This window comes from Mauremys reevesii, linkage group 9 (genome assembly GCF_016161935.1).
Source record: "Mauremys reevesii isolate NIE-2019 linkage group 9, ASM1616193v1, whole genome shotgun sequence".
Classification (NCBI taxonomy): domain Eukaryota; kingdom Metazoa; phylum Chordata; order Testudines; family Geoemydidae; genus Mauremys; species Mauremys reevesii.
The window spans coordinates 34,136,729-34,163,509 of NC_052631.1; the positions used below are offsets into that span (position 1 = coordinate 34,136,729).

Genomic DNA, 26,781 nt, shown 5'->3' on the forward strand with positions numbered 1-26,781 from the left:
AGAGTCTGTCCTATCTTGGGGCCTCTCCTTCTGCCCTACCACCCCCACGAACATGATACAGTTCTGCGGTGACCTGGAATTCTACTTTTGCGGTCTCCGACTCAAGGAATATTTTCACCACACCACTGAACAGCATACTAACCCACAGAAACCTTCCTACCAATGCTACAAGAAGAAGGATTCTGCATGGACTCCTCTTGACAGTCAAAACAACAAACTGGACTTCTACATAGAGTGCTACCGCTGACATGCACGAGGTGAAATTGTGGAAAAGCAGCATCACTTGTCCCATAACCTCAGACGTGCAGAACACAACGCCATCCACAGCCTCAGAAACAACTCTGATATTATAATAAAAAAGGCTGACAAAGGAGGTGCTGTAGTCATCATGAACAGGTTGGAGTATGAATGACAGGCTGCTAGCCAACTCTCTGACACCACATTCTACAGGCCATTATCCTTTGATCCCACTGAGGATTACCAAAAGAAACTGCACCATCTACTCAAGAAACTACCTGAACAAGCACAGGAACAAATCCACACACACACACCTCTAGAGCCCCAACCAAGGGTATTCTATCTGCTACCCAAGATCCTTAAACCTGGGAATCGTGGCCGCCCCATCAACTCAGGCATTGGCACCCTGACAGCAGGATTGTCTGGCTATGTGGACTCTCTCCTCAGGCCTTATGCTACCAGCACTCCCAGCTATCTTTGAGATACCACTGACTTCCTGAGGAAACTACAATCCATCAATGATCTTCCAGAAAACATCATTATAGCCACTATGGATGTAGAAGCCCTCTACACCAACATTCCACACAAAGATGGACTACAAGCCATCAGGAAAGGTATCCCTAATAATGTCACGGCAAACCTGGTGGCTGAACTTTGTCCTCAAGCACAACTATTTCAGATTTGGGAAAGATTTATATTGTCAAGTCAGTGGCACTGCTATGAGTACCCACATGGCCCCACAGTATGCCAACATTTTTATGGCTGACTTAGAACAACGCTTCCTCAGCTCTTGTCCCCTAGCGCCCCTACTCTACTTGCGCTACATTGATGACACCATCATCATCTGGACCAATGGGAAAGAGGCACTTGAGGAATTCCACCAGGATTTCAACAATTTCCACCCCACCTTCAACCTCAGCCTGGACCAGTCCACACAAGAGATCCACTTCCTGGACACTATAGTGCAAATAAGTGGTGGTCACAAAAACATCACCCTATACCGGATACCTACTGACTGCTATACTTACCTACATGCCTCCAGCTTTCATCCAGACCACATCACACGATCCATTATCTACAACTAAACCCTAAGATACAACTGCATTTGCGCCAATCCCTCAGACAGAGACAAACACCTACAGGATCTCTATTAAGCATTCTTAAAACTACAATACCCACCCGGGGAAGTGAAGAAACAGATTGACAGAGCCAGAAGGGTACCCAGAAGTCACCTACTACAGGACAGGCCCAACAAAGAAAATAACAGAACGCCACTGGCCATCACCTACAACCCACAACTAAAACCTCTCCAGCACATCATCAAGGATCTACAATCTATGCTGAAGGATGATCCCTCACTCTCACAGACCTTGGAAGACAGGCCACTCCTCGCTTAGACAGCCCCCCAACCTGAAACAAATACTCACCAGCAACTACACACCACACAACAGAAACACTAACCCAGAAACCAATCCCTGCAACAAACCCCGCTGCCAACTCTGTCCACATATCTATTCAAGGGACACCATATTAGGAATAAATGGACACAAATCAGACATCAAGAATTCTAACATTCAAAAACCAGTAGGAGAGCACTTTAATCTCCCTGAACACTCAATAACAGACTTAAAAGTGGCCATTCTTCAACAAAAAAAACTTCAAGAACAGACTTCAACAAGAAACTGCAGAACTGGAATTAATTTGCGAACTTGACACCATCAAATTAGGCCTGAATAAGGACTGGGAGTGGCTGGGTCACTACAAAAAATAATTTTCCCTCTGTTGATACTCACCCCTTCTTGTCAACTGTTGGGAATGGGCCACACCCACCATGATTGATTTGGCCTTGTTAGCACTGACCCCCCACTTGGTAAGGCAACTCCCATCTTTTCATGTGCTGTATATTTATACCCGCTTACTGTATTTTCCAGACCATGCATTTGATGAAGTAGGTTATAGCCCACAAAAGCTTATGCCCCAAAAAATTTGTTAGTCTCTAAGGTGCCACAAGGACTCCTTGTTGATTTTACTAACAATTAGTATAAGCCATATTTACAGAATGGGGAACTTTATCCAGTACAGCATCACACTCCATACTGTGAAAATTCATTCAAGCAACTTTTCTTGATTTTGCTTGTAAAAGGACTGTTTACTTCCTATACTTTGAAAATTATGAACTCTGAATGAATCACTCTCTGTCAAGATAAACGATAGCTTAGGATATCCAATGCTATAAAATTCCTACCTCTGTCGTGAAGACTGTTTCTCAATGCCCTTTCAAACTGTTCCTCTTCAGTAAGCCCACCAGTGTACATGTCATAGTTCCCTGGTGTGTTGTATGGGTAACTTGGGTGTCTAGAATACTCTATAGAATGAGAACAAAAAAGCTTAAATAAATAAATAAAATGCTGGCATTGCATAAAATATTTGATTTTACTGTTTATCATCTCCTCAAGCAGGTTTTCCTTTTGAATTAGAAAAGTTTCAGACGGGGAAAAATGTGATTAATAAAGAATCTGCTACAAGCATATATGCAGTCAAACAAACTATTTGCCAGTTTTGTATGTTATAAATGATAGACTACTGGAGGCCTTGCCTGCCACCATAATTAATATTTTAAAGAAAAATGTATTCACTTTTTTTTAATTACTTCATGGTTTATAAAAGTACAATAATATGCTCCGTTTTAATAAAAGACTTTTACTCTAAAATTAAAAGGCTGAGTTTTAATGAGCTCCTTTTAAAATGTAAATGCCAAGAACTGGAGACCATATTAATGTGACAGAGTTAAAAAACCGAACTAAACTGAATTTTCAGTTACCTTTCAGGCACCTTTTTACCTGTACTTCATTTCACTTCTCTCCACAGTCCCCAGCCCACAATGTCTGCAACCATCAGAACTTTTCAGAATTGTCTTTGAGACCTAAAAAATCCCTGGCTCAAACTCCTGCCAGAAAACCCTGCAATTTGCACGACAATCCAGAATTTAATACCTAACTGCTGCTGTACAAGCCTACTGATAGCACTGTGCTACTTGCACAGAGTATGAGTGAAAATTAGCATGATACTCACAGCCAGATCCAGGAAACCTCCCACTGTTAGATCTTCTTTAACATCCTAGCCACCACTTGTGGTCTATTCTTACCATCTACCACCAACCCTCACTTGAGTACTCAGAGACTAGTCCAGGAGTCAGCAACCTATGGCACGCATACCAAAGGTAGTACGCGAGCTGATTTTCAGTGGCACTCTGCTGCCAGCTGGGGTTCCGTCTACCGGCCCCGCTCAGCCTGCTGCTGGCCTAGGGTTCTGGCTGCCGGCCCAGGGCTCTGCTCCTGGCCTCAGCCTGGCACTCTGCAGCCATCCCCAGCTGTGGCCCACTGGCCCCAGCCTGGGGCAGTGAGGGGTGCAGAAAGGGGCAACAGAGGGCACAGCTCAGCACCCCCACCTTAAAAATTGTTCAAGCACCACTGGGATATTTTTAAGTCCTGATTTGCTGCTTATACCATGCCATGTGGAACAGCACACTGCGTTTGACATTGTGCATGCTGTCTGTTGCCATATTTTTCCCCCCACTGTGAGTTGAGGGGGTACCTTTGACAAAATGTCAGCTCCTAAGAAAGTGAAGTTAGATTTCCGTTCATTTCAGCTTTCTTGGACAGTCACATTTGGATTTATTCAAAAGGAGGACCGTGCTGTTTGTGCTTTCTGTTGTGAAAGTGTTGTTTGTCGCACATCAAGTGTTCGACAACATTTTGAAATGAAGCACAAGAAAACCTTTCTTGATGAAGCAGACAAGACCGGATCGATTAAAAAGGCAGTAGCAGGATATGATAAGAAAAGCAGTGTTTTAAATGCTTAAGTATAAGTAAAAATCAAACTACAGAAGGAAGTTACAAGATTGCACAGTGCACTGCAAAAAATGGAAAGCTGTTTATAGATGGGGAATATAAAAAAAAGTTTCTCTCAGCTGTTCGGAGGTTCTGTTCAATGATTTGCCAAATAAAGATAGGATCGTATCTAGAACAAAAGAACTGCCTGTCTCTGCCAGAACAGTTGAGACATGCATAAGCGAAATGGCAGACAGCATTAATGAAAAGCAGATGACTGCATTAAAAGACTAAGCAGTGTTTAGTGTTGTAGTTGATGAGAGTGTGGCTATAAACGACGTTCCACGTTTGCCAGTTGTTGGAGGATATTGTGCTTCCGATGAATCCAAGAGGAACTTTGTTGCCTAAAACCCTTGCATGGCACAACCAAGGGGGAAGAGATAGTGGAAAGCTTTGTAAACCATTTTGAAGAACAAGGAGTTGACATCAGAAAAATATTGTGTGTGATAACAGATGGTGCTCCTGCCATGGTTGGAAAACAGAAGGGATTTGTAAAGTTACTTAAAGTCAAATTGGCTGCCCAACAGCCAAATTTCACTGCATCATCCATCTAGAAAACCTTTGTGCAAAAATTTCTAATTCAGAGCTTAATAATGTGATGAATACAGTGGTGCAAATTGTGAATGTCCTTGTTGCTCGATCTGCTTTGACTCACAGACAGTTTCCAGCACTGTTAGAAGAGATGGACGGTGCTTATAAATTCCACTTCACAGCAACATTTGGTGGCCTTTTTGTTGGAAAAAGCACAAAACTACCCTGAACTGGATAATGCCAAATGGCTGTGTAAGCTCATGTTTCTAACTGACATCACGGCTCACCTAAAAGAACTCAAACTCTGTCTCCAAGGTGCAGGGAAAACAGTTCTGGATCTTTATGAAGCCTGGAAGGCATTTGTTGTAAAACTAGCAATTTCTCGGGATATTTGAACTTCGACTTTCCACTACTTCCAACACATAAAAGAGCTATTGACACGTTGCACTGTCAGTGTTGATGAGATTGGAATGTACATGCAAGAACTGGAATCGGAGTTTTCTGACAGATTTCAAGATTTCCAGCAATGTGGCCCAATACTTTCTTTTCTAATTAAACCTGAAAATTCAACAAAAGCGACTTGGATTTGTCTGTATTTCAGTGGATGGGTGTTGAAGATTTCGAAATGCAGCTCATTCAGTTAAAAAGCTCAGAATTGTGGGTATCAAAGTGCACTTGAAGCTCTTGGAGATCTGCAGAGTGCACTTGAAGCTACCGAGAGAGACCATGGGGCCTCTATTCTGACCTGCTGGACGTCCCTGCCAGTGCAATTTTACTGTTTGAAGAAAATTGCGTTTGCAACTCTTTCAGCATTTCAAAACTGAGGGGAAAGTGTCTGGCTACCCTGCACGCACATATCTAGCATGGAAAGGACATGTGCAAACACTCAAAGAGTGAACTGTCAGGAAAAAAAAAATCTTAATCTTCCCCATCTTGCCTCTCAAAAACACCAAATATTGGTTGACATTCTCTCAACTATTCTAACCTACCATATATACAATTTCAAAGACTACAAGTTAGCTCAGAAGCATTAAAACCCAGTGTGACACTACGGTCCCATATTCTTCATAGAGATATTGTTATATGATATGATTGTGGCATAACTATGATGTATTTTATACAAGACAGTTCATGTGACATATCATTGAAAAGATTATGATTTACTGAGTATGATTATCCTATTTATATGCGGGCATCATTTTCATATCTGAAGTCTGGAATATCATCTATGCTTCCATTACAAATGTGTTTATACCTGGGGAACACCCACTAGACAGAATGCAATCAGTCTATGTGGCTGGCTGGGAAGGGCCATTAGGGAAAACAATAGGACTTTGAAGATGCTAATCTCCCCTGGGGAGCCTTTCTGGGAAGCTTTCCTGAGGACCTTACTAACAGCCTCTGTCTCATGGCTGCTATGGCCCTACAGAGGCATTGACCAAGTCACCTGGTACGGGACTCCATCAAAACACTAGTGTTTTTCCACTAACCGGGCATGGGAATCAAACTGGGAGACAAAGGGTTCCCGACATATGCTAAAGCTATTTAAGGCAGGGGAGTGACATCATCCCCGCCCAAGATGACTGCAGTAAATATCTAAGAAACAAAGACTGAAATGGGGGAGAAAGGCTGTACCTAGACTTGAGAGCTTTTTAGCCTGTGAAAGGAATACCTAGAGTTTTAAGCTGCAAGCAAGTGCAGCTTGCCCTCAAGAATATCTGCAAACTACTGTTAGGGTGAGAATTTGCTACTTATGTCCAATTTCTTTAGTATACTAAGCTTAGATTGTGTTTTGTTTTATTTGCTTGGTCTACTTTGATCTCTTTGCTATCCCTTATAATCACTTAAAATCTATCTTTTGTAGTTAATAAACTTGTTTTGTTTTGTCCAAAACCGTGTGTGGAAATCATAACCTGGAGCAGAAAGCTGTGTATATTCCTCTCTACATTGAGGGAGGGGGAAATTTCATGAGCTTATGCTGTACAGTTCTCTGTGCAGTGCAAGACGGTATAATTTTGGGTCTACCCTCTAAAGGGGTGTGTGCACTTGAGTAACTGGGCAGTTCCTTAGCTTAGCCTTCCCATGCAAAGCTGATCTCAGCATCAGTGTGTGTAGCTGCAGCTGGGTGTGTCCCTACCTGTATGTGTGCTGGTGAAGTGCAGTCTGAAGCCTGAGAGAGTGCTTGGCAGGCTTGCCTCAGCAGTACAGTGTAAAGGGAGTCCAGGCTGGTGGGCAGGTGGGCTCAGTGGTACCCCAGTTCTAGGCGGAACCCCGAGGGGGAGAGAACTCATCATCCCAGTTCCTCCCATCCAATCAAAAATACACTGTATTTCTTCTCAATTTGAAAAATAAGATTTTGAATATTTATGCATGAATCAAGCTGACCATACCGTTTCTCTTTATCTTCAGACTTAATACAACTAACAGTCATATTAATTAACTTAAAACATCAGCACAAAGTTAGCCCTCATATTGGGATCCAGGTGGATTTATTGACCTATGTTAGGTAAATGAGTACAGACTGTAAGATGAAAATGTGACAGACAAGGTGGGTGAGGTAACAGCTTTCATTGGACCAACTTCTGCTGGTGAAAGACAAGCTTTTGAGCTACACAGATCTCAAGAAGAGCTGTGTAACGCAAAAGCTTGTCTCTCTCACCAACAGAAGTTTGTGCAGTGACAGATACTACCTCATCTACCAAGTCTTTCTAATATCTTGGGACCAGTACAGCTATGACACCACTGCAAATAAAAGATGAAAACATGGCAGTTAATGATTATTATTTGTATTACAGAGTTTTGGTGCAGTAAACAAAGAAAAAAACAGATCTTGATATTACAATCAAATAAGCTGCAAGATACAGACACAACCTGAATGTATATGTCTGCTACATCTATGGGCCTGAATAATGGCCTAAAAATACTACCACTTGAAACAACAAATCAACAAAATCAAATCTTTCAAAGAAATATCTCATCTAAATGTATCAAATTACACAGTAGAACACAGTGATTTGAAAATCTCAAGAAAATAGGTATCTTTGCCCTTCTTCTGTATATTTTTTAGAACAGAAACGAACAAATGAAACCAATTAAGAGATGTTAAAAAGTTTTGTGCTATTAATGCAATGAACATGGCAGAATTTCAAGGCATCGCGGATAATGATTGCCCTAAATGGTCTAATTTAGAAAAGAAAATATTTCTTTGTTATCCCTACTTTAACAAGCTGTAAAAGACCTTCAGTTATGCTGGTTCTATTTAAAACCATATTTTTACATACAAATTAAGCCAAACTGCATGACCCTATTGATTTGTACACATTTTTGATGCAATCCTTACATATTTTTTCCCATCCACATTATGTTCATTGAATGAACATTTTCCCTCCTGTAAATGTAAGTTTATCTTCTGGATGTAATTTTATGTTGAACTGAGCTCAATAACTGCTTACTGATTTATAGGCTTCAACATTGCACATTTGAACATTATAAAAATAATTCTGGCACTAAAAATGTAAATATGTTCCTTGCCAAACAAAAAAGAACGTATGTCATGTTTTACATTTGTTCCATAGCCAGAGTCTTATACGCTCAAGGTACTACATTTGATTCATTACCTTCACAAAGCCTTCAAATTGTAGTTCATATTGAGAAAGGGCCCCAACACAACATCCAAGTTATGTGGGGTTCCTACTGTTCTAATTCTACTGTTCATATTTTCATGAGCTACATTTCTAAAAAAACCCAACATTCAAGTACTTATCCTAAACAAATTAAATAATGTTTACAACTACAAGTAGCTTGACAGTCACACAGGAAAATACAGCTAATGCACACCCCTTTATCTGGCTACTGTCCACACAGACTCATGGGCAGCAATAGCCTGAGCTGATAGTTTCCCGAGATGGGTGCCATGGGCTCCTTGCTTCTCCCAATCAATCAAAACCCTGCTTGATGTAGGGCTGCACCAAAGATTGCACCTTTAGTGAGAAGGAGCCCCTCTTACTGGCCAGCTCAGCCTAATACACGAAGATGCAAAAGTGTAATATTCTGCACCCTCCGCCTTAGTTGTGAGCTGGGGGAGGAATCGAAGGACCATTCAGGTGCTCCTTCTCCTACAGCAAGGTCTGCCCTCCCACCTATCGATATGCTGGGGGAGCGGGGGAAGACAGCTTAAGAAAAGCAGTTGGTCGTTATCCTTGGGAGACTGTATTGGTACATAATTGCCAAATGTAAGTTATTATATTGATTGATACAGAATTGTGTTGACGTTTCCATGTGTTCTACTACTTTGTGTAATTTTGGTGGTGGATGTATTCTTTGCAGGGAGTACATTTGTTCTGCTCTTTAAGCCAGGATGGCAAGAAAGAGAAGATGTATAAAACTCCCAAAATTGTGGTTCTTATGTAGCTGGGACTGATACTCATAAGCAAAAGCTGCCTGGAGTCTGTTCTGTGTTGGCTCTAATCCTCTCTATAGGCGTAGAGCATGGCTTGGTACAAGCTAAATGTCCAGGCTTGGGTGGGATAGAGTATCTCTGCCTAGTTAGCCATTTTTACTTTGGGGTCTGTCAATGATGAATGGCTATAGCTATCCTTTGTGGCATATCCCTCCATTTTTAAAAATATTCTTCTTATTTAATAAATGTAAAACCTTTGTGCCATAAACTATTCTTAACTTGTAAAAGTGTCACTGTGGGGATCCTTTGAGCAAATCTTAGTTGTTACTTATAAACAACCATAGGTAAAAAAATTTCATATGCAAGAGTTTTTAAATTCATAGTGTTGTTTTAACTGAAAGCACAGAGAAAATATTTCGTTAAATGGCTCCCATCACCGTTCAGCAGGAAAAATTTGGTCAGGAAACTAGACCCACTCTTCCAAAAAAAATTCTATGGGATCTTTAATTGCCATAAGTGCCAGGGATTACCAAACAGATATTCTAATATGGAAAATACCCAGTCAGAGCTCTTATTAGGTGGGAAATACTCAAAAAATATTAATGGAATCCAGGACAAAATAAAAATCATGATGGACAAAAGGGTGTGGAAACTATCAGCACTGGAAATGCAGGCAGAGAGGAAAAGAAATTTGAGACAGACTTTTACATGTGGTGAGTGACAGCTCCTTCAAGAGAAGTCACCAGGGGAGTGGGGGTGGGGAGAGGAGAAAACATGACACATAGATAACCTCAAGTAGGCCATAAGCTGGGCTCACTGTGGGAACGATAATGTGTCCTGGTTCCTCTTTTGTCTGCTACTACAAAACAGGCTGTGAAGACCTACAAGTATATGCACTACAACAGGAGTTCTCAAACTGGGGGTCGGGACCCCTCAGGGGGTCGCGAGGTTATTACGGCGGGTCGCGAGCTGTCAGCCTCCACCCCAAACCCTGCTTTGCCTCCAGCATTTATAATGGTGTTAAATATATAAGAGGGGTCGCACTCAGAGGCTTGCTGTGTGAAAGGGGTCAGCAGTACAAAAGTTTGAGAACCACTGCACTACGAGGAGGACATGGATCAATGTACTGAACTATAAATAAAGTCATATGCCATGTTCAAAGAGTTCTAATTCTCCAACTAGTGCCTCCATCCATACACACTGGTATTGGCCTACAGCTCCTCTATGTCCTAACTTCACAATCCTCTGACAAAATGTAATTTTTCTAATCAAGTAACGCAACATGTAACACGGGGTTCCAATAGATGCTCTTGTCCTGTAAAATTATACTGACCATAAGGCTATTCTGCAGAATGTCTTCATTTTCCTCAATTACCAGTAGCTTCCCACCACAACAGAAGCTGTGCGCTGCAGCAACAGCGCCTCATAGGGATTGAGGATGTGAACAAAGCAATGGATAATGCACTAGTGTCCAACATTAATTGCTTTTACCTTATCGGTCCCATTGTCAGTGATAAAGCAGCTAACTTTAGACTTCCCATCTAGACACATATCCAGGTTTCCCTGTAGTTTGTCCATTCGGTTTAGGAAAACATCTTTGTTGAGGAGGGTCATGTGAAGCAGAGATAATGTGTAGGGGTTCTGGGTCACACATTGGCTGGAGAATTAAAAGAGCCTTAGGAGGAAGGAAGAAGGTAGCAATTAAGCTACTAAGTGTCCAAAGATAGGAAAGGCATCAATGAAAAATGTCATGATGATCCAGATATTAGTAGCGTAGTAAATGACATCCCCAGCAGTTCCCTTGAGAAACATTCTATGGGCCCTTCAATAAATACATAGAAAAAAAGCATCTCAAAACTATCTCAGCTGCTAAAAACTGTTTCCCTAGTTAGCTGCCTGATCTGCTGTACAGTAGCGTTAAAACAATGTTCCTTGTCCATTGGCATCACAAAACGACTGCATGCCAAGACTAGCAGTAAGTGTTAATGCTGCTGCTCCTATTGCTGATCTGACTTTGCTTTTGCTTTCTCCAATAGGGGCCCATCCCAGAGGGGAGAACAGAGAATGTAAGGGCTGTGTTGTTATTGCTGCTGCTATTACTACATAAGAGGAGAGAAAGAGGAGAAACACACTTAGTAGCAGTGGAGAAAATAGCATGACATGAAGGAACAGAGGTAGTGTTAAGTGTCATTCCACAACCACTACTGTTTTTAATAAAAAATGGCAATTTGAAATTCATACTCAATCTGAATGTAGTGGGTGGAGTATAGTAACTAGGCTCAGGTTGCACAGACCATTTCTTTTGCTACACTGGTGCATGCTCATCACCCAGGAAATGGGAGAGTTACAGAGATAATTCTACTAAGGGTTGTCATCCTTTGTAGGTTTTCACCATGACTAATATTATGCATATATACAGCATGCATACCTTGTGAGGTACTGGCTATGTGAAGCAGAAATCACCACCTATAGCACTTGTCTCAACACATCTACTAATGTCTACATACGCCGCACACTTCCAGTATTTACATAATGTGACATGGAACAAAAGACTGCACTCTAACCAATTTCCTCTACTGAGGTTTTCAGCCTCTTCGTAGAGAAACTGCTGTTGAACTACCTAGACAGTCACCTAAAGAGGAAGGAAAAATATGGTACAGTATCACCAACATATAGTCTTCCATCCCGAATGCTTTGAATTTCATATAATTTAATAAGAACAATGTTTGAAGTTGCTATTTAAAAAAAAACTGGTTATTTTATTTGTATATTTTGAGGCCAAGATACTTTCTGATGTACATTTATCATTTTTCCCCACTTAATCAAATTTCATCTTCCAAATAACCAAGTATTTTACAGTTCATAAAACGGTATCTTTATTTTTTATTATTTTAAAGAAAAAAATACAAAGTTGAAAGGAAAAGTGAACAAAGTTTTTAGACAATGGAGTGAAAGTGCTCACCTGAGTAGTAGTCTCTCTGTCTTGCAGAGTCATTAAAGTAAGAAAAGCCACCTACCAGGAAGAAATGTAATACACTTAATATTTGTAAATAATGTTATAATCCTTCTACAAAAATTAAAAATTGAGTTTGCAGTATTACCACCTACAGAATCTTGGTCTTGTGTGATGAGACTCTAGAACAGCGGATTTTCTATAAAATTTTGCCCAGCAATAGTCAAAGTATTTAAAGTTTATAATCTTAATATTTTTCTCTGAGTCTCAAAGTGATGTCTCATATCATAAAAAGGGAAGAACCATGCAGAAGAGAAGATACCCAGTAAACATTCTGCAGAATTAGTGGTTGGGAAATTTTTGCAGGTAAATTGTGCACTGGGGAGTTCCTCTGGAGCAGAGGAAGGAGCTAGCTGTTCAGTTTCAGGCCACTTCACAGAAAACTTATGGCTAGAGTAGCCCCTGTTCTGTCGGTGCCCTGCTACATAAGAGGAGGAAGAGAAGACTTGTGGATCCAGGAAACAATCAGTTGGCCCTGCCCCCAAAACCTGGCTGTACAGCAGTGTCCAGGAGAGCTCCTGCAGCAAAGAGCTCTCTCCAAATCCTGCCTCACCCACTGTACTACACTGTTTCTACCACCAGACAGCACTGCTACAGATGGGTGAAAAATTCATCCTTAAAAAGGTGTGAATTGTCTCATATCAACCAAGTGGGTTATGAAATCTCTCTCTCTTAGTTTTGCCACTTAAAAGTCCTATATATCTAGAACTTACAGAGGCTTCATCACCAAACCCTGAATGCACTTCAAGCATTGACAGCAAGTAGGATAAATCTTCAGGCTAGTGACCTACTGGATTATTTAAGGATTTATTTTACTATTTAAAAATAGAGCTAAACCAAATCATTTAATATAACAGCTTTAGTGAAAAGTAGAAAGAAAACAGATTTCTGAACTGATAATGGAGTCTCAATATACATTAGCTATATTCACATTTAACAAGGTATCACGAATAAATATATTACATTAGTCAACCTTATCATAGTAAATAAGCTACATATCCATATTTATTATTTTTAGTTTATACAAATATTTATTGTGAAAAGCTTTTGTTATGCTGAGAACATCAGCTACTATAGAAAATTCAAAGCACTACTTTTGACTATTTACATTTTTGAATGAACATATAAAACACACTATGTCATAGGGCCCAGCCCTGCAAACTTTCAGTAACGTGGCCCTTGTATTTTTACCTGACTGAAACAGCGAAGTCAGTGGGACTACTCACATAAGGAGTTGCAGGACTGGGCCCATGGTTTGTACTTCTAAATACACGGATGTGCAGTATTTGCATTTTCCCCCTATTTAACCAGCACCATGTATAAACTTGTAGTAATACAATACCAAAATCAAGAATATTGAAAATTCTTTAGACAACTGTCTAAACACCAAAAGCTCACTTTCAAAATGTGGGTACTTCCAATATAATGTATACAGGTAATAAAAAGATAGAAATGTACCATACTCAGCATAACAGAACAACATAATATTTCTCTGGGTTTACTGCATTTCATTTAAAATGGAGGTTTTTAAATGGCATTTTAATTTTATCCCTAATTTTTTTTTTAATAATATAGTCTTAGGAAGTACAAACATTTGAAAAATATTTGATCCTGTTCTTGGCTCCATTTATTTCTAATAACCCAAATCTTAAATTTAATATTAAGCCATACTGTTAACTTCTTGGCATGCCAAGAGTGTTCACTATGTACCTGCAGTTGCTTTCATGAGCATCTTCAGAGGCCCCAGCGTGTACATCAATCCAACAAGAATACCTGCCAGATGCCCAGCAAAAGAAGTCCTAGGAGAAACAGAATCATTTGAGAGAGTTTGTATGCCTGACGATTAGATATAATCTGTATTCCCATGATTCCAATGTATGTCAATGGGTCACAGTTTGCCGTCTTTGTTCCATATGTCTTTTATTCTGTGCAGTTTAATACATCTCAAAGAACAACATTTTCCACCTTTTTTGACCACTGAAATGAGTAACAACCACAATATGTTTTAAAGGCACATCTCTGACCAAATGAGGAGCTAAAAGTGACTGATGTATTACAAGAATCAATATGCCTCAAAATAAAATAAGAAGTGTTGGACAAATTGTATAAATTTCATTCAGATTTAGTTTGTTTCTGTTGTACAAAAAACATTATCTAAAATTAGTTCTCTTTTAGCTCTTGAAATTCCTGATTCAGCATTACACTGCTCCTGTTTTACATCAATGGAACTTTACTGAAATCACGAAGCTACAAAGGCATAAAACTGGAATAAAGCCATGGTAAATCAGATCACTGTAAGAGGTAAATTACCACACTGTGTTTATAAAATAATTCACAACTACTGCACATTTTAAAATAGTAAATATATATGTAATGAGTAGCACTTCAATTGCAGCAACAGCTTTTGTAAGTAAACAGATCTGGCTTTGTTTCTAAACAAGAGCTTTATATAACTAATATTTTTAATTTTGGCTATGGTTTGGATAATGAGGTTCTCTTTCCCAGGAACTCACTATAAACTCTGGCTAGCGGTACAAGGCTTCTTCAAAACTGTAAGTGGGAAAAATGTGGTCCTACTTTTTAGTTTTCTAAGACCCTCCAGTCTGACCCCCCGCCCAAAATCTCATTATGTAGCAGAAATAAGTAATAAGTAGCACTGCAGAAAAGGATCTATGGCAGTGGTCCCCAAACTTTTTTCTGTTGCACCCCGCCCCACCCGTAATGGAATCTGTCCATGCCCCTCACCCCCAGGAGCTGCAGTCAGGAGATGGGGCCAGGAGCAGATCCACAGCCAGGCTCGGGGCCATGGCCAAGAGTGGTGCCAGGCCCAAGAGCAGTGCCACAGTTGGGGCCCAGGAGTAGAGGCACAATCGGGGCCAGAAGCCAAAGCTGCAGCTGGGAGCAAGGCTGTGGCTGCGGGTGGGGCCAGAGCAGAGCTGGGAGCAGAGCGGGGCTGGGGGGTGCTTCCTCCCTGCCCCCTACTGGGGTTGGCTCAGGCCCCACCATGCCCCCCGAACATTCCTCTGCACTCCACTGGGGGAGGGTGCATCCCACAGTTTGGAGATTATTAGGGGGTTATTAAAGTGGATCAGAAGTTGCATATAAGCCAACAATGTGAAAAAGGCTAATATTCTGGGTGTATTAACAGGAATATTGTATGCAATTCACAAGAGGTAAGTGTTACACTGTACTGAGGAATGGGCAGGCCTCAGCTGGAGCACTGTGTCCAGTTTTAGGCAACATATTTTAAGAAAGATGTGGACAAACAGAAAAGAGTCCAGAGGAACAACTAAAATGATAAAAGGTTTAGAAAACCTGAACTATGAGGAAAGGTTAAAAGAACTAGGTAAGTTTAGAAAAGAAGACTACGGGAAAAGGAGTCAGGAACTTGAGAACAGTCTTCAATTATTTTAACGTCTATTATAAAAAAAGATAGTAATCAATTGCTCTCAGTATCCACAGCAAGGCAGAACAAGTAGTAATGGGCTTAATCTGCAGTAAGGGTGATTTAGGTTAGATATTAGGAAAAGTTTTCTAACTATAAGGATAATTAAATACTTGAATTTAATTCAAGGTTAAATTAGGGAAGGTTACCAAGGGAGGTTATATAATTGCCATCATTGGAGGTTTTTAAGAACAGGTTGGACAAACACTTGCCAGGGATGGTCTAGATTTACTTGGCCCTGCCTTAGCACAGGGGAGGTGGGGGGGGGAGGCTAAAGGGCCTCTTGAGTTCCCTGCTAGCTCAATTTCTACGATTCTTTGGCTGTGGGTTTTTTCTAGGAAGTACTGATTTGTTAAGTAATTTGAATAAGGAATTTTTCTTCAGGAAAATCCCTAAATTCCTGTCAAGGCTCTAGTGCAAATGGTTTGAGTTGAGTAATGCTTGTTATAAACTTTAATATAGTATTTTTCAGCTTTCAGAGCTATTGTTCTGAAGAGTTCTTCCTGAAGTGAAGGTACTAAGCCCTGATTCAGTGCTGGTCTACTTCCAGTTAATATATGAAGGAGAATGTGCCACTGTAAAGACTGCAAACAAAGAGGGCACACAATGCCAAAATGTTCATTCTACAGTTTAATCACCTAGATCTCTGTCAAAGAATTTTTCCAAATGCTATAAAAATCTGAGGTGAACAACTCTGCCACTAACAAGGTCTAGTTTTGGCTATTACACTCACATGGAGGCATAGTTAGGTTATAGCATTAAGATTTAAAAAAAAGTCAAAGTGTGAAAAAGAAAAACTTGTTTTAGCTTGTCACAACATACAGCTGGTATCCAACGTATTGAAGGATAAGACAGACCAGTTCCCAAAGATAAATGAAACCCTGGATTTTGCTAGTGGTCCTTCTGCTTATGTGAAAACAGGAGACCTGAAGTCTTTGTAGACTGAGCTCCTCCCTTGGGAACCTCTATTCCCCAACCCTTTTGCAGGGGAGGAAGGAAGGATTCAGAAGCAAGCTGAGTCATAGGGGTGAGCCAAAGTGGGATGACTCCATGTTACTGGTTCTGTGTTGGGAGTCCTGAACACGATTCCGGACCCAGTTAAATGCCTGGTATGAGAGAGCAGGAAGTGGAGTGCAATGCACCCCTCCCAGTGTTAAATAAAGTTGCGACCTGCTGCTTAAATCCATTGTCTGTATCTACTATTCTTTCAGCTGCATGTATTGATCAACCACATTGGCATTTACAGCAACTGGGTCAGGACCTCCAGTGTAAGTTGCTTTTCTATAGGTTTAAAGCTCTATAAGTACTCCCTCTAGGCTGGAATTTGACTTAAAATTACTTGGATGCCAAAAAAATTTAACACACATCCTAAAGACATAATGTAATACCTGCACATGAAAAACCTTTCATAACTTATAGTAAGATCACCCTGGCTGAAGATTTTTAATTACAAAGAATCACTTAACAGTGAAAGTGTGAAATAGCTAAGGTATAGTGAAACTTGAGTCCTGCTTAGCTATATCAACTGAGGTCCAAAAGGAAGTTCTTTGGAATCAACTCCAGGACACAGCCCCAGGATCAGAACTGCCAGACCTCAACATCCTGTCAACTATATCGTGCAGAAGCTGGAGGCCCTGGACGACCTTATCCTGACTGGCCAGCAGGAAAAGTTTGTCTGCCTTATTGGGACTGGTGAGTATTGTATGCTTAGTGTGTAAATTCTGTTTTGATGATTGTTAATAAACATAGGTTAGGGATTTCACTGTGTAAGGATCTTTCACTGGTGAAAGACCCTGCAAACCTGCAGAGGGTAAGGGTTACGCCTTGAGCCTTAGGGTATGTCTGCACTTGCAGAGTTTTTTCACTGCAAGTTTCACCGGTGATAGGAAACTGATAAAAGAAAAGTGCTGGTTTCTGTACTCACTTATTTTCTCAGGCGTCAGAGAGTGTTTATACTAGCAGCACTTCCATCACTGATGAGAACAGCGCTGTAGGGCAGCTATCCCACAGTGCAGCTCTCGCGATAGGTCTTGTGGGAAGGGGAGGGTGAGCGGAAAGCATTCTCAGTCCCTGCTCAGTGCCCCGTGCTGCACTGCTTCATGTCCCAGCAGCCCCATTACTTCCTTGTTCCTTTCATGGCATTTTTTTTAAAAACCCCTGCTGTCTGGCTGCTTTCTCTGCCATATCTACAAGCAATGGGAAAGGGAGTTTCAAACTTCCCAGGGCTTACAGGGGGAGGGACGGACGTCCATTTATTTAGCGCCAGAGCAGAGGAAATGCTGGCCAGAGTGATCACTTTTGGAACTGTGGGATATCCTTCAGAGGCCAAAAGATGTTTACACTGGTAGAATGTGTCTTCACTTTCACAACAGCGCAAAAAGAACAGCGCTAAGAGCTGTATGCCTCTTGTGAAGGTGGTTTTCTTTTTGCGGTGAAACTTCTGAGTTTCACTGCAAAAAGTCATTAACAAGTATAGACGCTCCTATGGTTTTAAAGGGACATTTTGCGCTTTAAATGACAAGTGTAGACATAGCCTTAGGAACAGAGTAAAGGTGGTTGCCCTAGAGTGTGAGGTTACGCACTAAGCCCTAGGAACGGGGTAAAGGTGGATGCCCCTAGAGTGTGCAGGTAACAAAAATAATTAAGAACATTACAGGAAAGCAAATGAAATCCAAATGATTTGTTTGCATATGAAAAACTTTTAATTTTCCGCCCAACTTTATTCTAAACTAATATTGTACTTCATTTTTAATTAGAAATAACTTCTCACCAACATTGCATGATTTATCTTACATTGTTTCAATCCTTCTTACATAACATTTGTAGCTTTAATCATCTGAAATATCTAATGTTAACAGAACAAAAATACTTGTGTCACTGGGCTGCCACTGTCTCTTATTAACAGTGTTCTGTAGTTAAAAAAAAAAGTGATTGGCGTCATACATATATAAATTATAGGACAGTACATCAACCAATCATTTAGTCCAGAACTCTTAGCTCAAACCACCATTATTACAGTCTTTTGGAGAAACAGCTTCTTATTTGTTTTCATGTATTTCTTACCTTTTGTCAACCAAGAGGCCACATTAGATAAAGTGTGCTTTTTTTTTAAAAGCAGCATTAGCAAACTGACATACTGTAAGCTACCACAACAACAAAACAATAAGTGCTAGTTCAACTAAATCAATAGCACGTACAGCCAAATACACAAGCCAATTTATGTTCTTCATTGCTAAATTAAAACATGCTTAGCAACTAGGCCCTATAGCTAATTTAAGAATTCAAACTATTTGAATGCAAATCAGACCACATTAAATCATCACACAAGAAGGAATCAACTACTGATTTAGAGCAGCACTGCACAGAAAAACAGTTGAGTTTTTTTATTATTCATTATTATTAACAACAAGCTTTCCCCTTTCAGGTTATTTTGTAATAAATCTGGAATTTTGAATTACCTGGTAAATCTTTACCAACCAAGTCTGGCAAAGAACAGAAGCCAGGAAACTGGCTCTCACTGGTTAACATCACTTCTCCAGACTCTTATGAAATTAATTTCCTTGTGTAACTGAAATGTTAGCAGGTCGGAATGCACCAAAGAAACTAGACATTCCATGCAGCATACTGTACTCCTCTAAAACAGAGTTTTCCAAACTGTGGGTGTGTCCCCCCCAAAGGGGAGCATGGAGCAACATTCGGGGGGCCAAGCTGCAGCGGCGGGTGGCTCGGGCCAGCCCCACATGGCAGTGCAGGGAGAGAGAGCCACCTTCACCCCCTGACTCACCTCAGCATGCCACCTAGCCTGTGGGTCAGTGTCAATATCTGCCATGGGTGTGCTGATTTCTACCTCCATTAGCCTCCATGCCGAGCACTGCCTCCGCCCCCAGAAACCATCGCATGTGCCTTCCCCGACCTTGAAAACCCAAGGTGGGAGGGGCAAAGGGGTAGGTATTGGCCCTGCCCTAGCAGTGCAGCCTGGCTGCAAGGTAGAAGCAGCCTGCTGCTGAGGAAGCCTTGGCTGCGCTATTGGTAAGTATCTGTGTATTTGAAACTTACAGGTGTGGGCAATTTAAAGTTGTTACGGTCTCTGTTAGATTTATGAGTAGGTTATCAAGCATACTTTTGCATGTCTCCATTTTTGTCTGGGTTGTGGGGGCGCCACCAAAAATTGTAACTCAAAGGGGGGGTCAGCTCAAAACATTTGCAAACTGCTGCTCTAAAGAGTAATTTTTTTTATTTAAAAACAATCCAATGATTCCCTGTTCCCTAGTTTCAGTCAGAAACAATTTCAACAGTGATTACACCAACCCTTCTAAGAAACATTGATATATTTCAGGCAAGTACCAGAAGCCTCAAATCTGAAAGTTCAAATCTGAGAGTGAGGATCCATATAATGAGCCAGTGCACAAGCCCACCAAAGTCAAGAGGACTGGGCACAGAAGTGGGCAAAGGAGTCCACCCAGGAACAGCTTGTAGGATCAGGTCTGAATTAGTCCTGCAGATTTTCATGACAACGAATTCGCATAAAACCATTTGAAATTCACTCATGACAACCAATATAACACATAGAGCCCACATGAGACCAGAGGCACTTCTGGCTTTACATACCTAAAGGCCTCCCGATGTGACACCAGGCTGGAAGTTGCCATCCCCATGGATGTTGGGTGGGGTTTTATTTAAGAGTTTTGGCACAAAGATAATTTTGGTTATGATTTTCAAACTTGACCAAAGTTTCCAGGTGCCTTAGTTTTCTAGAAAGGGCTGAATATGCCTCCTGAAACACCCTTTTAGGTGCCAAGGTGAACACCCAAATGTTCTGGTACACAATTGTTAGTTCTGAAAATCTTGACCTGTGTAATTTTATTAATAGGCGTATGTACAATAGTTGAGGAAGGCAACAGTTTGTTTAAAAAAATGCTGTTAGGCTAGGTATAACACTGAAAACAAAGCACACAACTTGGTAGTAGTAGTTGTAGATAGAAGTATCTACATAAAATGCATATAGACAAAGACGTGATGTGTGTTTTATCCCTTTCCCCACCCCCACTGACAAGGTTTGTTTTACTAGATTATAAGTACTTCAGGGCACAAAGTGGATCATATATATATATATATGTATATAGCACCCTGCACAACTACTTATTTGTTTTGTGATGGCACACAGAGGCTTCAGCAATGACTGGGGATCCCCGTAAGAGCTGCTGCACTATCAATAAATTATTAATAAATAAATAAATATATATGAAGCAGTGTAAAATGGTAAACAACTAAATACTTCAGCGGAATGTTAGACAGCTCCAACTATCCTAAACTGTTGCATTTAGATTGTTAAAATGAACAAGTAGGAAGAAAATATTTATATTATAAATGTTTAATTGATTAGTACCAAGCAACATGCTGATTAATATTATCTCAGTACATTTCTATATGTAGGAAACTACATGGCCCTTATGATTTACTATATGCAGGAACAGTGCCACTAATTTTACTACAATAAAAAGGGGAAGTACTACTTTTTAGAATAATTTTTAGAGAAGGTGCTAGGGTGAACAGCAGCACAGACAACTATTTTTCCCTCTAATGAGAAGTCAGACTAAAGATTAGCTTCTCACCAATAAACTGTGTGGCTTGAACTGCGCCACAGTTAACCTGCATATCTCAATCACACTCTTGAAATTCCCAGTTGCAGGATCAATTACAATAGGTCACTTCTTTAAATGTGCCCACGACCAATTCAAGAAAAGAAAAGGAGATACTCTATCCATGTACCTCCTGAGTCAATTTATATTGCTGTTACAGCTTTCATTGGCATGACATTACTGTGAAGACACATATTAATAGTACTGCAAGCAAGAGAAAGGTGGGGAAAATGTACTGAAAGTAACAGAAATGTTTGCCATGCAAGGATAAGTTGGCTCATTGATTTAGCAGCTCTCAAAGATGAAGCAATAAACTAAAATGTGAAGGAGACAGAAAGTTTCTTAGCATCAGCAACTCAAATCATAAGTCAATAACCATAACCACTATTAACATGGCAAAACTGTAAGACAGCTCTCATCAATAAAGCAGCATTTAAATACAAGTGATATTAACAATGTGGCTCCCAAAACTCAGCTAGTGAGCAAAAATACAAAGCTTTTAATCAGACTACACAGTAATATAGCAAAATACCAAAATCTCATGACATAAATCTTTAATTTACAGCTGTACAAATTGCTGACAATGATACCTGAAACTACACAAAACTCTCCTGGTTTCATGAAAAACTCAAAATTCAAATCAGGTTTGACAAATTATTCTACAATATTTGAGAAAATTAAGCCCCGTTTTGAGCAAACCTGAAATGGTTTATGGCTTTACATGAAAAATTGGAATTCTCAGTTGTGTGTGTTGCCAAACTAAAAAAGTAATACTGCATTGGCAGTTTTGGCTGGGTTTTGTTTTCAGATTTTAGCTGTCTTTGAAACTCAGGGGGCTTGAAACCACATAGAATGAAACCAAAGAAAATGTTCACATGGTTCTCTAAGAAGTGAAACAACCAAGGTTTTTTTGTTTGTGTCTTTTGTTTTTTTACAATTCTATTAAGTCTTACCATGCTACAGGATTGACCCATTATAAAATACCCTTATTTTTCAACAAATAATACACTGAAGACTTCACTGTAAATCTCTGACATTTGGTTGTGTGTTTAAGAAGCTGACTGAAGCCTCTGAACCTAAGTAATAATCTGCTAGCATGCACCTGCTCTTCAAAACTGGGATAGTTCTCATGTTTTTCACTTTGTGCACCTTAGAGGTACCCAGTGAGAGTCTGGTATTACTGAAAGTGGGCAGAACTATCTTAAATCCATATTAATCAACATAGTTTAATTAAAAACAGGCAGATATGAAGGGAAAACTTTGAACATACATCAATGGTGACCTGAGCTAGAAAAATCTTCCTTTTCAGCATCAGCCATGAACCACATTAAATATGAGAAATGTATTACATTTTGTGGTATATGCCATCTTACAAATCTGGAAAAATTTACCAGACACCTTGTGATGCTGTATGATTGAAATATGACCATTTATATCATTGATATTCCCACTATTCTACAAATGCAACAACTCTTGTACAAAGGCTATCATGTAAGGTGTCCATGGAAAAGTTATGATTTGCTAAATAAGATTATCCTGTTTAAAACCATGTATCATCACTGTATCTGAAGTTATGAATATTGGCTATGTTTCTGTATCTCAAATGTGTCAAGGTAGTTGACATCCAGTCTAGCCAGCCCATTATGAATGAACTATTCAAGCTTGATGACCCATTAAGGACACTTCACTCTAACAATGGGCCATAGAAGAAACATCCCTCCCAGTAAGCCTTCCTCCTATGGATGCCTCAGCCAGAATATGGGTAATGGCTACCTCTGGGAGTCATCAAAGCATGTAAGGACATGTGATATGCCCATGTGACCCCAGATTCCATCCTCAAAAAGATGCAGAGTTCCACTTATTTGTCTCTCTCCCCCAGCTAGCTAATGAAAGGGAGAGCATTTATCCAGCTACACCATCCTGAAAGGGGCAGAGGATGGAAAGAGTCTACACATGCTATGATGGGGCGTACAAATCCCATACTGGACAACAAAGTGGTTAAGGATCTGCTCTGGGCTCAGGCAGCTCCACCTTGCCACTCCTGCTTGCACAGACTGGAGGAAGAACTTAAAAGAGGAGCAGAGGAGCTCTCTTGTTGGCAAACAAGGGAAGCGAACAGATCTTCAGCCCTCAGCTCCTGAGGAAAGGGCTGACTGAAGGCAAGAGCTTCCCTAGACAACCATTACCTGAAGGCCCCGCCCTGAACGAAGGGAGGACCAGATTCTGATGCATCCTGAGAGGGAATTATTCCCCTCTGTTTCTTATTACCTCAATTTATTTGCTTTTTTGTTCATGAACTGCCCCAGAAGGGAAGAGACTTGAAAGTGACCTGGCCAAAGGGCCAAGTAACAGGAAAAGGCATGACACTGCAGAGGCAGAGCAGCCATCGGCAGGAGACACCCAGCAGGTAGGGAGCAGCCACTCCCGGCCACAAGGAGTCAGTGGTGAATCCCATGACACTGCCCTCAACAACTTCCTGGCTGCTGAAAAGCGAGGTTCCCACTCTCTTCCTCGTTCCTCCTCTCTCACCCTCCAAGTATTTTTGGGGTCATTCATCTTCCTTCCTTCATTTTTCTCAGATCCTGTTACTTAACTGAGAAGCAGTGTGAAACTGAGTAGAGCACCCAGCCCTGAACCCATACATTTTTCCTCTACCAGTCTGGCAAAAGTTGGGGTTTATGTCAGAGGGAGTAACATTATCTCTTCTCCTGGTAATAAGCTCAGGTTAAGGGCTCATGTGGCTTCACAGATAAATAATCTTGGCTATCATTGACCATAACTGTTTTTGAAGAGGGTAGGATAATTCTTCAGTAAGTGTGCTCATTGCTCTCTGCAAATTTGAAAAAGGCAAATCTTTCAAGGATCCTTATGTAAGACCTTCATCTCCTTTTTTTAAAATCAAACCCAGTGTCTGCAGTTTTCTAGTAACAGAATGAAATGGAAGAGTGGAGGTGAGCAAGCAGGATAGGTGTTAATTTGAATAAGACAAAAAAGTAATGCTAATAAAAACTGCACTCCCCTTCTGCCTCTCAAAGTGTGTTGTCCATCCTTCCCAATAGTCTGCAATCTGAGTGTTATTTCTGGATCCATCACTCCTGGATTCTCAGGTGATGCTGTGGCATACGGTCCCTTTTTCATCTATATCAGGCCTAATTTGAGTCCATGTCTTTCTGAGATGGACCTTGCTCCAGTGATCTAAACCTCTGTAGCTTCAAGACTAGATTACTGAAATGCACTCTAACCAGCTACTACAAAACATCTTGAGAGCGGAAGGCCATTTTGACCCCATAATACCAGTGCTCCGAGATCCACACTGGTTATCTGTTCATTTGACTACAACTGGAGATGTTAGTTATAATGTAAAATCTCTAAGTGGCCTTGGAGGACATGATTACCTGAGAGATCATCCCATTTTCCATGTCTCACAATAGGAGTCAAGGGCTGCTGAGTTCTGGTTTTTAATTTTCACAATCAGTGGCAATGTTATTAGATGTCCATATTTCTTGAACCTGCCTCCCTTGGAAATTCTTCATATTCCAAGATGGACAAGCTTCAGGAGACAATGTAAGAGCTATTTGTCTGGACAGGCTTTCGACTGATGTTTTATAAAAGGAAATGGAGAACAGTTGTTAATATGCAAGGGGCTTCATTTATGTTCTATTGATTTGTAATTAAATGCAAAACTTGCAGATTCTTTGGACTGGGCACTAACGTAAACTTACATACACACAACATTTTTGACAAACTGAAAAATGGATTTATATTCATTAATTTGAATACGATTTCTAATTAATCAGGAAAGTTTCTCCGATTCATCATTATTTCCATGATGATAATAGGCAGACTCCGCCATGGGCTTACAGTCTGCTACAACTTGGCAATCGGCCCCATATGCCAGACAATATCATATACAGCTGACAGATCCACAAGAACAGCACCAACTTTCTTGCCCTTCTTGAAGCCATCTTCAATGTCTTGTGTTAGGCGAATAATTTGAACTCGGGTTGTCTGAACACAGCCTGAACAAAGGGCACTTGTGGTGCAATAACCTTGCTGATGTGCATCAGAATCAGGTTCTCCACAAGCTTATATATGACACAAATGAGAGATATGTTGCTGATTATTCCCTCTTAGCTTTGGTCCGGTTCATCGTGGAAATAACGAACTGCAGTTTCATCTCGCAAGCTAGAGACAAAGTCAGCCAGCTTAGGCATCTCCATAGCAGACTCCCAGAAGTATCTGTTCTGGCTCCTCTCCTTTTCAACATACATACTTACAACCTACCAACAACTAAAGCCAGTAAGTATATGTACACAGATGACATTTGTCTTGCGGATGTTGGTAATTATCTACCGAATATAGATGGGTAACTCACCCAGGACATTAATTCTCTGGCCGTTTACCTTTGTCAGTGGAGTCTTAGATTAAGTGACTCTAAGATGATAGCCACAACCTTCCATCTGAACAATCACCTGGCCAATCAACTCCTTACCGCCTACGTTGAGGATAGTCCACCTCATTTCCAGCTAGTTGCCACTTATTTAGGAGTCAATCTAGACCACAGTCTAACACACCAATCTCATCTAGGACACAAAGAAAAAGATCACCTCCCATACTGCCTAAACCCAGGAACCTCCTGGGAAGTAGAGGCAAACGTTATACAAAGCTCAGTCCTGGTGCTGATATTCACTCCAGCAAAATATTTTGCAGCAGTTTGGGGCAGAAGTAAACATATGAGTCTTGTTTATTCAGAGCAGAACACAACCAACCATATAATTAGTGGTTGCCTTAGCCACACATTAACATTAACTTCATGTGTGTTGGCTCATATAGCTCCTTAAAAGTTAAGACAAGATAATATCACCCTAAAACAGCATGGAGGGCTATGACAGATGAAAGCAACGTGCTGCACACAAGGCTGAAAATAATTCCAATATGTACAAATAAGCAATGCATACTTCCACAAGAAGATCTGCCTGTCTCTAGAAGAAAACACCTACACCTGCAGTGACAATGACTGATTTCACGACATCCTTTTAAAATAGGCGTTCATCACTCATGTCTAACGCTGCCAAAGCTCAGCTGAACAATGGTATATCAGAGCCGACAGCTGTGTGACAGACTTGCAGCAACTCTGGGAGAGAGAGACAGGCATGCTGACTAATTTCAGAAGGCCTTATATAGATCCAATGGTTTGCGATCTGGGATGCAGATCCTAGACTAGGCTTAACAATTTGTGGCTTAGGACAGCCAGAATGGCTGCCACAACACAGAAATTTGGCCTGGTCCAGTCTCCACAAAGTGACTACCAAGCAGCAATGCAGATGGTCAAAAATGTGGTAGAGGAGCGCACCATTAGAAGACAGAAGGGTGAACTGCATACCTTGCTACCCTCAATAATGCAACAGTTAGATGGCCGAACAATCTAGACATTGACTTGTGATGCATACAAAAGAAGTAGGAAGGTTTTTGCAATAATGTCCAAGAAGTGGTATAGTAGTTTTACAATTTAATTAGCACACGAAAACTACATTCACTGACAGTAAAATTGTGCCAGGAGAAATCCCATCCATCCACCACCTTAAAAGCATGGAAGAAAGAAATTAAAGAGGGAAATCTGTGCATTC

The 26,781-nt window shown here is 40.6% G+C and overlaps 1 protein-coding gene across 7 annotated transcripts in view; it reads right to left on the reverse strand.

Moving 5' to 3' along the window:
• The window catches only part of RHBDD1 (rhomboid domain containing 1), a 94,063-nt gene that overhangs the window by 48,191 nt on the left and 19,091 nt on the right, over nucleotides 1-26,781 (reverse strand). For 6 of the 7 annotated variants that reach the window (XM_039489697.1, XM_039489702.1, XM_039489696.1 and 3 more), the window contains 3 exons: nucleotides 13,781-13,869; nucleotides 12,020-12,070; nucleotides 2,483-2,602 (listed from right to left, as the gene is read on the reverse strand). In XM_039489697.1, the coding sequence (XP_039345631.1) occupies nucleotides 2,483-2,602; nucleotides 12,020-12,070; nucleotides 13,781-13,869 (260 nt within the window). The remainder of the gene's footprint in view (nucleotides 1-2,482; nucleotides 2,603-12,019; nucleotides 12,071-13,780; nucleotides 13,870-26,781) is intronic. The other variant, XM_039489703.1, reaches the window with a different exon arrangement.